This window comes from Dermacentor albipictus, chromosome 8 (genome assembly GCF_038994185.2).
Source record: "Dermacentor albipictus isolate Rhodes 1998 colony chromosome 8, USDA_Dalb.pri_finalv2, whole genome shotgun sequence".
Taxonomy (NCBI): domain Eukaryota; kingdom Metazoa; phylum Arthropoda; class Arachnida; order Ixodida; family Ixodidae; genus Dermacentor; species Dermacentor albipictus.
In genome coordinates, this window is record NC_091828.1 from 99,113,143 (window position 1) to 99,129,206 (window position 16,064).

The following is a 16,064-nucleotide window of genomic DNA, read 5'->3' on the forward strand; positions in this document are numbered from 1 at the left end:
TTTGAAGTGTATGAAGTTGATATCCACATGAGCGGAAAGGCCCGCAAAAGTGGCTGCAAAATGGCGATTCCCACAAAACACACCCTGTCCATATTCAGAGCAGGTGGGGCACCAAGTGTGAGCGCCACATTAGCGGCCACCGAAAGAATAAAAAGAAACGTGCAGGCAGGAAAGGAGGTAGCGCAAGAATGCAGGGTGGTTCATGTTGCTATGTTGGCTATGGCGGCAGGTGCCTGCGTCACCCGATTGATTCGCACGGCAAGTTAGGGCAACAGTGAATGCAAACAGCTGGGGCACTGTCCAATCGGCTTGCGCTGCTGGTTGACACTCGTTACTAGACCGCCATGTGTGACGTAGGCAAGCACTGTGCCTGAAGCCGGATAGCTGAATGTGCTGTGCGTGACCTGTAGTGCGTGAATGCCCACTGTTGTCATGTGGGTCTTACCCAATGTACAGTGTATTCACTAAACTTGTGCGGTGATTGGATGCCGAGTCTCATTTGATAATGGTCGCCGTGTTATGTTTCTTGCATGTGGCGACCTGGTGAGCTGCATGGGCACCAGTCTCTCGAGGAAACCATCTGCTCCTGCAGTCCACACAGCGACAAAGACTCCCAATTACATGGACCGTAATTGGTGCTCTCCCCGTTCGACCTTTCCTGTTGCAACCGCGGGTAAATTATGTTTGTGGGCCTTCATCAGCCGTGATGTGGTGTGAACGGAGACCAACCACGTGATTGCATGGTCCGAAGTGTATGAAGTTGATAGCCACATGGGTGGAAAGGCCTGCAAAAGGGGCTGCAAAATGGTCACGCCCACAAAACCTACCATGTCCATATTGAGAATTACGGGGCATCAAGTATGAGTTACACATTAGCGGCCCCCGAAAGAACAAAAAGAAACGTTCAGGTTGGAAAGGAAGGAACGCTAAAATGCCGGGTAGTCCATGTCGCTGTGTTGGGTGCGGCAGCAGATGCCCGAGTCACTCGATTGCTTCATAACGCAAGTTGCTAATGTTCACCGGCGACTGCTAGTGTAAACAGGTGGGACGCCGTCGAAACTGTTTGCGCTGCTGGTTGTCGCTCATTACCAGGCCGTCATGCGCAACGCCGAAAATGAGCAGCTTACGAGTTCGCGTTAATGGTTTCTGCGTATATCGCTATGCAAATTTTATTTCTGCTCTTGTACCAGAACGCGCACTGCTTTTCTTCTGCCAATAAAGTCGCACGGCCTGCTAACTCACTTGTGGCCTGCTTGTATGGGCTTCAGTAGAGGCTCTTCAGTCTCCTGGCAATGAAAACGCGGCAGCTCAGGCATGCCGCAAAGCCAGCAAGGCGATCACGGCGCGTACCCAGCGTACGCCACCGCTAAAAAGCGGCCATATTGGATATTGCACTTAAACAAAATGCATTTCCGCTTCCTGTTTAGGTAGCGCCATCTGTGCCCCCCCCCCCCCTTTAATTTCCTTGCGCTGCCACTTCTTATTTTCGTACAACTGTGGAAGGTAGTTTCCCTTCTCTAAAGCTGGTTCTTTATTCTATGAGCGCACGTCTGTGTGAGGAGAGCTGCACGAAGACGACTGAGATGAAGACGATCGCATGGTGACAACGGCATGGCTTCTTTTGCTTTTTACATATTTGCATATTACATATTACATTTTACATATTTCCTTTTTTTGGTACAGCGAGGGAAAGCAGAAACCTACCCAGCCATAGCTACCTACATGCAGCGAAGTGGCAAGAATGAGGCAAATGACGCTCCGCAATAGAAGGTCCTGCAGCGCTTGTACTCACAGGGAGTTTTCACTGTGAAGCTAAGATGCGAAAACAGCACGGGCCTTGCTGCTTGATGCGCGGCTTACCATGCTGTGACCGTAGCCGATGCCGGGTTTCTGAGCGCGTGGGTCGACAAAGTTCACAGGCGGCATGATGACGCAGTCGGACCTATTGTTGTCGCTGTAAGACAGGTGCCCCAAGACAACAACACCAGTCGGAGTGAAGATCGTCCTGCGAAGCGGAAGAGAGGAAGTGGGGCAGGGGCACGGGTGTTGGGGATATGGACATGAATAGACAACCCATATGTGTTATTGTATGCTATCAGTAGACTGCTCGCAAAACTCTGCGCCTTTTCGCAAAACCTTTTCTTGTGGGTTTGTCAGCCTTATAGGATGTAAATAAGGGAAGTCACTGAGAACATTGCATTGTATTGCCTGTTGCGATTCATAATTTTTTTAGTTGGGTTCTAGCGCGAACTCCCTAGACACATTAGTCAAAATAAATGAAAGACAGAGAGAGACAAATCAGCAGGCCAGATGCTTCTTACGGACAGTATACTAATAAGCCATCTAAACAAACTTGCACAGAGGTATTCAATAGAATCGTACAGTACCACATCTCTGTCGTTTCTATAAAATGTCTAAACAACTTGCAAGGGCTATACATGCATGACACGAAGAGTATACATTTGGTAGGGACACAGCTTGTTGTCGCAATACATTTCTTTGTTTACGATTCGAAAATTGAACTGTAGAAGGGACGCTCACTTTTTATTTAGGACAATGCCGCAACACACACACGCACACACACACGCGCACACACAAACACACACATCATCATCATCATCATCATCATCATCATCATCAAACATTTACGCGATACAGGCTGAAAACACTGTTGCATTGTACGACCGCATGCATTAAGCGGTGTTGAATACGTACGCAAGCGACCTGGTTTGTTTGCTGTTGTCGCGGACGAGAGACTTGTAGGGAAATTTCGAACGTAATTTCGTCCTGCCTTTTTCATTTTTCCCGGATTCTTTTGTAAGGTCTTCATGGTCGAAGAAAACCACCCTGTGTGTGTGTGTGTGTGTATATATATATATATATATATATATATATATATATATATATATATATATATATATATATATATATATATATAAACGAGAAGACAGGGGGTTAACCGAGGGACCCGATATTTATTAGTCATACAATGAGAAGCCAACAAACACTGATACCAAGTACAACATAGGGGAAATTACATGCTCTACCAATTGAGCTACCGCGGCGGCGTTTCCCCATCCACTTTCTTGGGTATTTATGTTTACTCGTAGAACCCTGGGAGTGTTAGCCAGCGCCCCCACTCACAGACCTTGGCGGCGGACGTGGAACGTCTTTTGGCGGCGGACGTGGAACACTCCCAGGGTTCTACTGGTACACATAAATACCCAAGAAAGTGGATGGGGAAACGCCGCCGCGGTAGCTCAATTGGTAGAGCATCGCACGCGACATGCGAAGGTTGTGGGTTCGGTTCCCACCTGCGGCAAGTTGTTTTTTCATCCACTTTAATTACCAATAATTTACCATCACTTTATTTCATTTATTAAGCACATGCAATTTCCCCTATGTTGTACTTGGTGTCAGTGTTTGTTGGCTTCTCATTATATGACTATATATATATATATATATATATATATATATATATATATATATATATATATATATATATATATATATATATATATTGACTAGTGCTTTCTTTTAGCTTGTTTGAAATACATCCAGGTAAACTTGCGTCAAATTCGACCAACGGTAGGTTCGTCTAAGTTTATGGCACAGGAGGCACAAGAAGCCTCACAACTGGCACATTCGCATAGGAGGCGCTGGAGTTCTAGAGCCTGAAAGCGCACCTCCACTTTCGGGACATATTATTTTGGGCTCGATAAGAATCCAAGTGCAGTGAGCGACAACATTCAAGTGTTCGAACACTCTCGTCATTACACTTCTGCAACGCACATCGATAGTCGCGTACAAGATGGCGGCGGACCTTACTTGATATACTCCGAAACTTTGGTGCAGACTGGGCCTCGCCTCGGGTAAATTCCCAAAAACGTGCGGGGCCGCTGGACATTCTTTGACACTGCGTATTCTTGCACCTCCTGAGGCGAAGCGAAGCGAAAAAATAAACGAAAGAAAGTTTAGCACATCTGCGCAAAACTCCCGATAAGCAATCAACGAGCAAATCGTCATGCAAAAGCAAGCTCCTGAAAACCTCGAAATATTTTCAAATAGAAACGCCGGTATCAAAGAAATACTTGTGTACTAACCGATCTTTTAACCACTAATTAACGTCCTTAGAAAGTCGTGAAAAACTGTAATCTAAGCAAATAGTAAAAAGAGAGATGACAAGAGAGCTCGAGGGATTGTCTCCGCAAGATGTTTCAACTATGGCGCTGTTAGCATGCTTTATTTACTCAAAGGAATATTATTCGTGCATTTACAGTGCAGTCATCGCTAGTTCATTTTTTGTGTATTTTCTGAAGTTTGTATACGTGACCTGCACTCAACAACCGTTTTTTTTTGCATTTGCATATGTCCCTGTTTCTGTAATATCCTAAATAACTGTTGTCTCGCGTCGTCTGCTGAACGGAAATAACTGCTATGGTAGAGAAAGCCTACTAAGACACTGTCTTACTTTTTTTTTATGTCTAACTATGAGCCCAATTAGTCGCACACGTACTTAAGCTTGAATTTAAAGCTTTTTAGGCTACTGAAGTTTACACAGAGGTTGCTCAAGTCGGTACAAGCCTACACGAGGGTTGGTAATTAGACGCCCAGAGAAGACATTCCTCGCTATCTGAAGCGGCACTGAAGTATTCTGGCAGAAAAAAAAAAGCCTTTTTATTATTCGTTTGATCGAAAAGGATAGATTTTTTTACTGAAGTAGAGACCAAACTTTTCCTGAATTTCGCACCCGATCCCTAGCGCCGGTATTATGTATTTTCGTTTTGTAGCCGAAAGTCGCAACTAACCAGCTTGTGTTGCAGTCCTCCTCTACTGAAAGCCGACCAAACGGACCCGACCTGAGGCTTTCAAGGTCCCCAACATTCTCATAGCGTGGCCTCGGAGATCTGGGGCCGCTCGGTGCAGGAACTTCACGGTGGCGTCGCCACTAGTATTTCGCTTTCGCGTCTGTTTATTTTATATTATTTCTTTCATTTTTTTATTGTCATGCTTGCTAAGCGTATGACCACGTGGCTGCTTTGTTCTTGCGGGATATTATTTTCTCCGCGAAACCTGATTTTATAGTCCTGTTTATTGTTCCTGCAGCACAGGTGACGCTACTAACGTGTCACACTCGACAGTTTAGGCGCGAAATGTCAACAGCGTAGCTCGAAGATGCTTTCTGTCTTCGTTTTGGCTCCTTTACATCACCGCCTGTATTTTGCAATGTTTTTCATTGACTAGCATTTTCCGTTATGTATCATTGCCTTTATCATAGCGTATTTAGGTTTACCGGTAATTATATATGTACTTTTAATTTGCGTTATGTTTGTGGCAAAAACTGCGCGAACAAACGCGTTCCCCGCGGGGCTTCCTTTTTCCGTACAGCCTCTGGCTACGTGTCTGAATATAGCGATGCATGTTTCATATATTGTACTAAAATCAACATACAATCAAAAGCTTTATGACAGTGAACATGGGAGGGCGTGCCGCACTGTACAGGCACGGCGCTCTAGCGTGAAAGGCAGGAAGAAAAGGTAAAACGGTGACAAAAGAAAAGATAGACAGAGAAAAAAAAAGTCGGCACAAAAAAAGATCAGCATAGGGAAAGGTATGCCGATAGATGAGCTATAGACAAAAGTGACGAAAAGACAAAGAGAAACGAAGATAGATATAGTCGGATACAACTTTAGAAAAAAGGGTAGGCCCCGCCCAGATGACCGAAACGCGACAGCCGATTGCCTCCTCGACTAAAATAGTCCCGCTCGAAAAATCGTGCTCCTGAAACGCGTAATTCTCGGCATAAATAAAGACTTGTACTTTGATGACTGCTCTAGTAGAGCTGTCATGTGCTACATCACATGCCGGATAGCGACAGAAAAATAACCCCGTGCCTTCTACTTAGCTGCCCGTCGTCGGCTCTTTCCCTTACAAAAATGACTTTAGACTGTCTATAGAAAGTCTGTAGACTTCTTATAGACGACCTTTCCTTTCTATAGATTTGGACTTTTGTTGATACAAAGTCTGTAGACTGTCTATAGACGAACGTAGATGAAGTTTCTATTTCTTTTTGTCTATACGCAGTCTATAGACGGTCTATAGAAAAAAGTCGATAAGGTGTTTGCTCTTTTTTGCCTACTTCCCCTCTATGGACTACCTATAGACGAAAGTCGATACAGCTTCTATCTATTTTTGTCCATACTTTGTCTATAGACTTTCTATAGACGAAAGACGATAAGGTTCCTATTTCTTTTGTCTACTCGCAGTCTATAGACAGTTTATAGAAAAAAGTCGATAAGGAGTTTGTTTCTTTATTGTATCCTTCCCCTCTATGGACTACCTATAGACGAAAGTGGATTACGGTCTCTATCTATTTTTGTCCATACTTTGTCTATAAAATTAAATTAAATTATGGGGTTTTACGTGCCAAAACCACTTTCTGATTATGAGGCACGCCGTAGTGGAGGATTCCGGAAATTTCGACCACCTGGGGTTCTTTAACGTGCACCTAAATCTAAGTACACCGGTGTTTTCGCATTTCGCCCCCATCGAAATGCGGCCGCCGTGGCCGGGATTCGATCCCGCGACCTCGTGCTCAGCAGCCTAACACCATAGCCACTGAGCAACCACCGCGGGTATACTTTGTCTATAGACTTTCTATAGACGAAAGTCGATAAGGGTTCTATTTCTTTTTGTCTACTCGCAGTCTATAGACAGTCTATAGAAAAAAGTCGATAAGGTGTTTTTTTTGTATCCTTCTCCTCTATGGACTACCTATAGACGAAAGTGTGTACGGTCTCTAACTATTTTTGTCCATACTTTGTCTACAGACTTTCTAAAGACGAAAGTCGATAAGGTTACTTTTTGTTTTCGTCTACTCGTAGATTATGGACGGTCTATAGGAAAAATTCGATAACGTGTTTGTTTCTTTTCTGTCTACTTCCCCTCTATGGACTACCTATAGACGAAAGTGGGTACATGTCTCTGTCTATTTTTGTCCATATACTCTGTCTATAGACTTTCTATAGACGAAAGTCAATAAGGCTTTTATTTCTTTTTGTCTACGCGCAGTCTATAGACGGTCTATAGAAAAAATTCCGTAAAGTGTTTGTTTCTTTTTTGTCTGCTTCCCCTCTATATGGACTACCTATAGACGAAAGCCGATGCAGTCTCTATTTATTTTTGTCCATACTCTGTCTATAGACTCTCTATATTAGACAGTTAATAATAATAGTCGGCTAAGGTTTCTATTTCTTTTTCTCTCCTGGTGTATTGAATGTCTATACAAGAAAGTCGATAATATGTAATGCCGAGTTCCCATACTCCCCGCCCTCTGCGAAGGCGATGATATGGCACTGGTTCATGCGCGACCGGCACCGCGTGCAACCCCGGCGCGGCGGGCAAACCGTGCAGACTGCTAGTCGTCATTCGGTGCAGCTGCACCGAACGAGGATCGCGGCGGAACAGGCAACGTCCGAGTCACAAAGGTCTTCCAGGCACCCGAAGGCCCTAAACCTGGCTGCTTCCCGGACGTACACTTCGCGAGACCAGCTGGTGAAGGTCAGATGGTGATGATGTGGCAAAGGTGGTGAATAAGTCGCGAAAGCTGGCAGACCAGGTGGTGAATTCACCACCTGGTCTGCCTCTGAGTTGTCGTGGTATTGCATGTCTATAGATTAACAATAGACAAACATAGTTAATCTGGGCCCAACCCGTGTACGATGTAACCAAGCGCAGGTACCGGTGGATAATACGTAGCTGCGTTTGATATAAGCCACTGAAGTTGTATACTGCTGAGATTGCTGTAGAGCCTATTTGTAGACATTAGTATACACATAGTGTATACCTCCGCATTTGTTGACCACATGATATGATCTACGTAGTCGGTCTCGGCAATCCCAAGACAGTCTTCACAGTTGTCGCATCACTTTTGCGGCAGTAGAATAAAGAAAGCAAAACGCCGATCCAATTGTTATAATAGTTGTTATGAACGCCAGCTTCAGCTACAAGTGGATTCCAAACAGGCATCGAGCTAACAGCAAGGACACTCGTAATGTTTGTAGCTGACAACGCGGACTTTGTGAATGTGCGATGAACCGATGTCGCGCATGTGGTGTTCGCGTTGTGTGTCGTCCGATTCTCGGATATTTTTCACATTTTCTTCATACCTCGGCTGCGTCACTAACATAGGGCGGTTTTTTGTTGACTGATATCCTGCATTATAAACCCATCAAAATTTCTCATTCACTTAAAATAGGTGCCAAATCATTAGAGCTCACCCAGTATTTCGCCGGCGGTATGGCTGGGCAGCCACGCATATGAGTACCTCAATGCTGTACTGATTGCTTTGACCTATCACCGGAACAGAAAATTAGCACTAACATACGTGCGGGCATCACATTTGGTGGTACGCTGGAAGATATGCTACAAGTACGCTGTATTACTAATCGACGCTGGCAATAATGCGTCTGAAACGTTTAAGGGCCCTGTAATGGCTTTTACAAACAGCGCATTTAAGTTAGCGTTCCAGTCTCATACGATAGCCCACAGCGTTTGTCATACAACCTGCCAGCGCATTTCCTTCGTCCACCAAAGAAGATGAATAATGGTGATAAAGATGAATAAGCCACCCGTTCCGGCGCACATGGCTCGCAGAGAGAGAGCGAAAAAAAAAATGAAGGAGGAAAAGGCGCTCATACTCCTCCGAGCGCGCGCGCCATCGCGCGCGGAGCTCCTGCGCATGCTCGGAGATCTTGCGCATGCGCGGCGGTGCGCCATCTCAACGAGCGCGCCGGGCACGTCTACGGTTGTACCGGTGTGCGGTGTCCGCCTGAACGTTGGTGCCTGTGTATGCGTGTCATCTTTGTGGCATCACACGTCAACTACACTGAACGGTAAGCTTTAGCAAAGATGTTTTGTGTCAATAGCTCATGATTATGTGAGCGCATTTCGTAGCGCGAAGCGGCTGCATGTAGCGCAGGCGACTCGGGTATAGTGTCGGTTTGTCGTTGACATGGTTTCATAACGCGCTCTTGTTCTCGCTTCTACTATACAGAATGTTTTACGGCGAGCGATCGCTCGGGCTTGTTGATTTTCGCATAATAGTTTGGGTGCGTAAAGAAGGAAGCTACACCATGTTTTAACTTGATATTGAGCTACCACTAAGCGGATTGTGCATGTTGGGCAGCCAGTGTGGTAGATCTCATTTCGTGGCGCTTGACCTGGCCGCGATGAATGCTGCGCCGCATGTGTAGTGAAATTCTCGTGACACGCTTTACGTACATATCTCGAAATTGTGTTAGCATGAAGAATGTTCTGACAGACACGTATAGTTAAATAACTGCTAACGTACTCGGATGAAAGGCCGTGTTTGCGGGGCATGCATCAGCAGTGTGTGCACTGCCGTTTTCGCATTGTTTAAAGGTAGCAGTATTTTTAAGGTTTCTGGCAACCAATCTAAATAATTTTGGGAAGTTACCGCAAGCAAAACACGAGACTTGAAGAAATGTCAAGCGAAAATCTCTAGATTCGCCCAATCTATTTATATGCAACTACAAACGCTTTTGGAGCATGAAACCTGCGATAAGCTCAGTCACTCGCAGCTTCGCAACTCAGCCGAAAAAATTGGAGCACAATAAATTAGTCACTCCGGGAAGCACCTTTACACGTTTCAGACTGAAGGCATTGCGTTTGACGGTAGTTGGAAGATTTGTTTTTTGTCTCTTTTTTAAACAGTTTAGCAGCAGAAGTTATCTTTCGAGCTATATGAAAAGCGTTAAGCGCCTTTCGATGCTTCGGGGTTATGTAGTTTACGTGCTCTTAATCTCTAGGCAGCTGCTGGCGCAGATTCGCATTGTGCCAGTCGTGCACGGTATGAAGCCCTTGTTGTGCGCAATAAGTGTTCCGGTTTTCATTACTGTTGCATGTAGTGCCGTCGTCTTGGACAGACTGCATACTATATGCGCTGTACAAAAGAAAAAAGAGCCAGATTATCAATTTGGTGGTCTTTTCTTAGTAGATAACGCACAGATTATTCAAATAATTCAGTGGACATTGCATTTGTTCTACCCTTATTAACACACCTAAGAGATCGTAACATGTTTTAGTTGCTAAGTGACCTGATCAGTACGCCCCCATTCGTGTGCATTCTACTGAAAGTGTGGCAAATGTATTCATCTCGAAGTATCAGAAAAGAGACAATGCAGACTGTTCTAAGCGGAAATAAATTGCAAATGTTAACGTGATTGTTCAAAACTGCAGTCAGTATGCTGTGCATGTTCGATCGGCACGGGCACATTGCATTAACACCTGAAAAATGTGCACAGTCCAGCAGGGTATCTTTGTTTCAACAATTATTATTGTAGGAATCGTTTGGGATTCTTACATTTCTTTCATTTTTATGAGTACACTGTGTGTCACATGAACCTGTCTTGAAACGAAACGTACCGTTGCTAACACCGGCGACCATTATAGTTGTCTAACTGCTTATCATACTATAATATAACGAAACATCATAATGGTACTGATTAATATTGCCATGTAGTCTTTAGTCATAGGTAAACAAAGTTAACTAGAGGCATAAGTGGTGAGAGCAAATTATATAGAAAACTACTATTGAACCGTAAAAATAACTCATTGTATAGTTTTCCCTCACATTGTTGCATTTGTTTTACCCGTGTCTCTTTGTCTTCCGTGCTGTACTCGTGTGGCCATCAATTACGAACTCGCCGAAGCCCTTGTCAGCTTTATTAAACAAGGGATTCAAGTCAGTTGCATCTAATACTACATGTTAAATGACTGACGTGTTATTCGTTTTATCTAAATATTATGGACTGGCACTACTTGGCAATTATTAAACCATAGTATTTTTTATTGCACTTAAGCTGCAGGCGTCATAGATTGCCAGAAAATTTTCATGAAAACAGCCAGGAAAGGCTTGGAAAAAGATCAGGAAACTTTAAATTGGCCACATAGGTATGCTGTCTTGTTACATGTCAAAGTTTCCAGAAAGTCTCTGTGTTAAATATATTTTTAAAACGTTTCACTTCATAAAAATTGAAGGAAATTGGTTCTATTTATTGAAAAAAAAAGAAAGTCAAGCAGACTGACAAGGCATTTCTTACTCAATATGTTTTTTTTTGCGTTAACTAAACGTCCTGAACCTCGATAGCCTAGAAAAGATTTTCATCTTTCAAAGCACCTTAAATAATTTACTGTGATAGAATTCATTCTAACTATACTATCAGTTCTGTTTCCTAGGAGGTGAATATCTGTCGTCCCATGACACAAAGTGCTCGTGTGGTATTTCGGGTGCTCATGTGGTATACCTAACTTGGAAACCTGTTAGCATGCCCAAGAGGCCTCACTACCTGCAAGAAATTGAGGTACCATATCAATACAATCAACCCATCTGCCATCTGTTGAAGTTATGGCCAATGACCCATTCATTTAAAAGTATGAGAAATACATTTCAATGTGTACTAAGCAAAATAAGTTACAATCTTAGGCATGATACTGGGAATATTCCAGTCACGTCTTCTGAAAACATCCTTCTGCACGGGCATACTTAACTACCAGCCAAAAAAACTGTACGGACAGCCCAACTGGGTAACGTTTCCGCAATAAATATAGGGACCATTTGGGATAAGTACATTAATGCATCATATGTGAACTTGTCATAAAAGGGAACATACTGTTGCTGACACGAGCAGCAGTTGTGACTGTTTAATTGTTCACCATACCATGCAATAGTACATTGCATAAAGGTACTGATTTGTATTGACAAGCAGCCATTAGTCATAGTTAAACCGCATTAAGTATTGACTTAGATGGTTTGAGTACATATATTCAGCTGCTTAATGAACATACAAAGAATACACATCTGTTATTTTTGCCTCGTATTGCTGCATGTACTTATTTGCAGCATACACCTGCAGCACCTTTCGGGCTAATGACACAAAGGTCAAGACCAGCCTGGCGACCATGCTTGCCAAGGAGTAGTGTAAATATTTAATGTTTCCATTTATTTATTTATTTGAGAAATACTGCCAGCCTTCAGAGAAGGCCGTAGGCAGGAGTGGACAGTACATATGAAAAAAAATGATCAAAAATAACAAGACAAGGACGCATTAGACAATGCTCGCACTACGCACTGAAAAGTAGCGAAAGACCAATAGTTTGCACGTCGTTTGCATACAAACCCGTGCTACAGATATAAAAATTGTACAATGATATATTGACAGAGTGCTTGACAAAGAAAGAAGAAATCAGAACATGGACAATTCAAGCTGCACAGGCGCGTCGCTCGATATGACAAACTGCAGTAATGCATCGCTTATCGAAGCATTTTGCGGGAGAACCATAGCATATGTCACGAGATAAGTGTTGCTGAAAATTTAAGTCTGATGGAATTATAAAGCACTTAAGAATGACTGCATGGTGGGTTTCTCGACAATGTGTGCACTGAGACGCTTCCATTCTCGAATAGTTCGAGGAAAAAAATGAATTACTGAAGCAATCGGTTCTGCAGGCGAATTCTTTGACCTTTTTCGAGTGATTTGCTCGTGTGGAACGACGAGTCACCTGTTGAATGTACAATTCCTTATTGATACGCAAATTATCATGATATATTAAATACATATATTTCAACCTATCACGATGGCGTCTTAGTTGAAATGTTTCTAAATTAGCTTTTTCTAGCAGCTGAGTCGGCGATGTGTGCCAGCTATATGAATTATAGACGAATCGTATTGATTTCCTTTGAACACTTTCGAGTTTACTTATATTTAATTTAGTAAATGGGTCCCATAAGACGGAAGCATATTCAAGAATCGGCCTAATAAATGTTTTATATGCCAGTAACTTTATTTCTTCTGTCGACTGACGTAGGGAACGTTTCAGATACCCAAGTTTCTGCATGGCCTTTTTTTGTATGTAGCTGATATGCGTGTTCCACCTGAGATCAGGCGTGATCATGACACCCAAGTATTTATAACTCTCTACTGAAGAAAGACTGCGGCCATTTATGGAATATTGGTAGTGTAGGGGAATCCGTTTTTTGTTATTGTCATCGTTACGGTTTTCTTGTCATTTACCTTCATTTGCCACTCAGAACACCAATGATCTATTTTAGATAGAGATGAATTTAGAAGAGCCTGGTCATTCGGATGCTGAATTACGTTATACAATATACAATCGTCAGCAAACAACTTAGTTTTCACTGGTATGTCTTGAGTAATATCATTAATAAAAATTAAAAAGAACAATGGTCCCAGGATGGATCCCTGCGGTATGCCTGACAAAACTGGGGTCGGACTGGAACTAATGCTGTCGATGGAAACACTCTGCTGTCGCAATCAAAGATATGCTTCTATCCAGGATACTAATGTAGTGTTCTTGAATATTGCTTTCATTTTGATTAGCAGTTTAGGATGGGACACGCGATCAAAGGCTTTCTCGAAATCTAAGAATATAATGTCTACCTGGCTTTGCCTATCTAATGATGAAGCAAAATCATGAACGGTTTCGAGTAGTTGTGTTACCGTTGACAGGTTCTTACGAAAACCATGCTGTCTGGAATCGATCAGGTTGTTATTTTCAAGAAACTCCGATATATGTTTAAAAATGACAAGTTCAAGTGTCTTCACACATGTGCATAAAATGGAGATCGGCCGGTATATCGCAATATGTGATGGATTTTGAGATTTAGGAACGGGGACGATTCTTCCATACTTCCAATCATGTGGAAGTTCCGCTCGCCGTAAGGATTCTTTAAATATTATGGTTAAATATTTCGAGCACCATTCGGCATACATAATGAGGAAGGCATTGGGTATGCCGTCTATTCCAGGGGATTTTTTGCTGTCCACTTTCAAAAGAAGCGAAAGAACGCCTTCCTCAGTGATTGTTATGTCACCTATAACGGGGCATTCGTGAGGTAGTGTAAAGTGTGGCTGATTGCCGTCAATAAGACAAGAATTTAAGGAATTAATGTATTATATCGAGCAATAAAAAGGGTTAATGCATTGCCGGTGCATTTGTTTAATTTTTGCACTGCATGATTCAGCACCATATAAATTATTTCTGTTTATGCAGCATATATGAAAGTACAGCTGGTTCAGGAGCTTTATTAATCTACTAACGGTAATGCATAAGTGCAGATGAAAAGGAACAGGTGCACATGCATAATATCTGCATTCCATGCATTTCCATGCATTTCATATCTATAAAATGAAATGAAATACATTCAAAACGTTTCGCATGTAATGAAAAATGTAAACTAACTTGTAGATAGCTGCTATGGAGTTATGGCCTTATACACTCTTTGTAGACTTGTCTATAAAATGTCTGTGTCTATAGAGTGTCCATAAATTAATGAAAATGCATGTTTGTTGGCAAGTGTATGCAGAATGTCATAGAAAAAAGTGTATTGGATTATAAAGTTCTGTTTTTGCAGACTTTCTCCTGAGAATGGCATTGCTCCATCACTTCACCCCGTCTGACGAAAAACGCAGCGACACAGCACACGAACAATCCCGCCGCTAACAGTAGGCACCAGTCTTTGGAAAACTTTTCTCTTCGTAACGTCATTCGGGAGCGAAATAAAACAACATGGAACAAACACGCACGATGTGTGTTAGTAGCGGTCGCCACGGGATCCTGTTTTAAGGTACATAAAGCATAGCGCAGCGCCAGCGATGCTCGCTGCAATGTTCCTTCGCCGGATCACAGCTCTGAATAAACGCACGCGACACAAATGCCGCATCGTTAAGCTCGTAGTAATATTTCCGGCATGATAGACCATCACAAACTGTTCTGGAATTCACTCTGACGAGGGGCTGAAGCACGCAGCTGACGCGACCTCGCCCAGTTCGAAGCGCGGGCGGCCATCTTCTCCGTCGGCGGGCTCACCGGCCGACCGGCTGATGACGTTAGTCCAGAGTGCGCGCCCATCGGTTGGTGCTCGTGTGCCTCCGCCTCGGAGGAGTAAACGCCCCCCCCCCCTTTTTTTTTTCTAAAATTGTATTCGACCATAGATAGATAGATAGATAGATAGATAGATAGATAGATAGATAGATAGATAGATAGATAGATAGATAGATAGATAGATAGATAGATAGATAGATAACAAAAATTAATGAAAAGCTTTTCTCCTAAGTGCTCACCTTGAGGGCGGTCAGCGCGATGATGATATCGGACTGCCTTGCTTCGACCTGGAGCTCGTCGATTGAGAGGAAGCCCCAGTCGTAGACGCTGAACTTCCAGTAGCTCTCGTAATCCGCCTTACCCTTGGGTGTGCGGAAGGCATTACTGAAGTTCTCGGCATCGCTGCGATAGAAGGGGATGTTTTTCCTTAAAAGTACGTTATCACACTCATCGCGTAGTTATGAGCACGTGGTCATTAGTGCAAGCACCTACAAAAGTGCGTCTGCAGAAATCGATACAACGCACAGGATGGAATTCGGCGAAAAATGTTTGCAGCTGAAATCCGGCAACCACGGCTGTACATGACGCACAGCGTAGGCCACTGTTAAGGGAAAGAGTATTCTGGTGCCAATTATCGCCAAGATAAGTTAGAGAAACCTGCTGAAATTCTTTTTTAGAGCGCAGCTCTTTGGCGTCCGTTCCTGGGTTTCGCGTCGTCGTCGGCGTCGTCGTCGGCGTTGTCGTCGGCGTTGTCGGCGTTGTCGTCGGCCTCGTAACCAGCTCGCCGACGAATGTGCTGCTCCGCCGCCGCGCATGCGCGCTGTCGGTTCTCCGGGCGAGGGAGGATGATGGAAGGGAGGAGGAGAGACTGTGGAGGAGGGCTGGCTACACAAATGGCTCTTTGGCGTCCGTTCCTGGGTTTCGCGTCGTCGTCGGCCTCGTAACCAGCTCGCCGACGAATCTGCTCCGCCGCGGCGCATGCGCGCTGTCGGCTCTCCGGGCGAGGGAGGATGATGGAAGGGAGGAGGAGAGACTGTGGAGGAGGGCTGGCTACACAAATGGCTCTTTGGCGTCCGTTCCTGGGTTTCGCGTCGGCGTTGTCGTCGGCCTCGTAACCAGCTCCGCCCCCCTTTCGTCCC

The 16,064-nt window shown here is 43.8% G+C and overlaps 1 protein-coding gene across 3 annotated transcripts in view; it reads right to left on the minus strand.

Moving 5' to 3' along the window:
- LOC139048893 (uncharacterized) overlaps nucleotides 1-16,064 on the minus strand; it is a 45,377-nt gene that overhangs the window by 12,491 nt on the left and 16,822 nt on the right. For all 3 annotated transcript variants that reach the window (XR_011508026.1, XM_070523817.1, XM_070523818.1), the window contains exons 5-7: nucleotides 15,165-15,327; nucleotides 3,829-3,935; nucleotides 1,861-2,005 (exon numbers count right to left, since the gene is read on the minus strand). Coding sequence is in view for 2 of the 3 variants with exons in the window: in XM_070523817.1 (XP_070379918.1) it covers nucleotides 1,861-2,005; nucleotides 3,829-3,935; nucleotides 15,165-15,327 (415 nt within the window). In the remaining variant the exon portion in view is untranslated. The remainder of the gene's footprint in view (nucleotides 1-1,860; nucleotides 2,006-3,828; nucleotides 3,936-15,164; nucleotides 15,328-16,064) is intronic.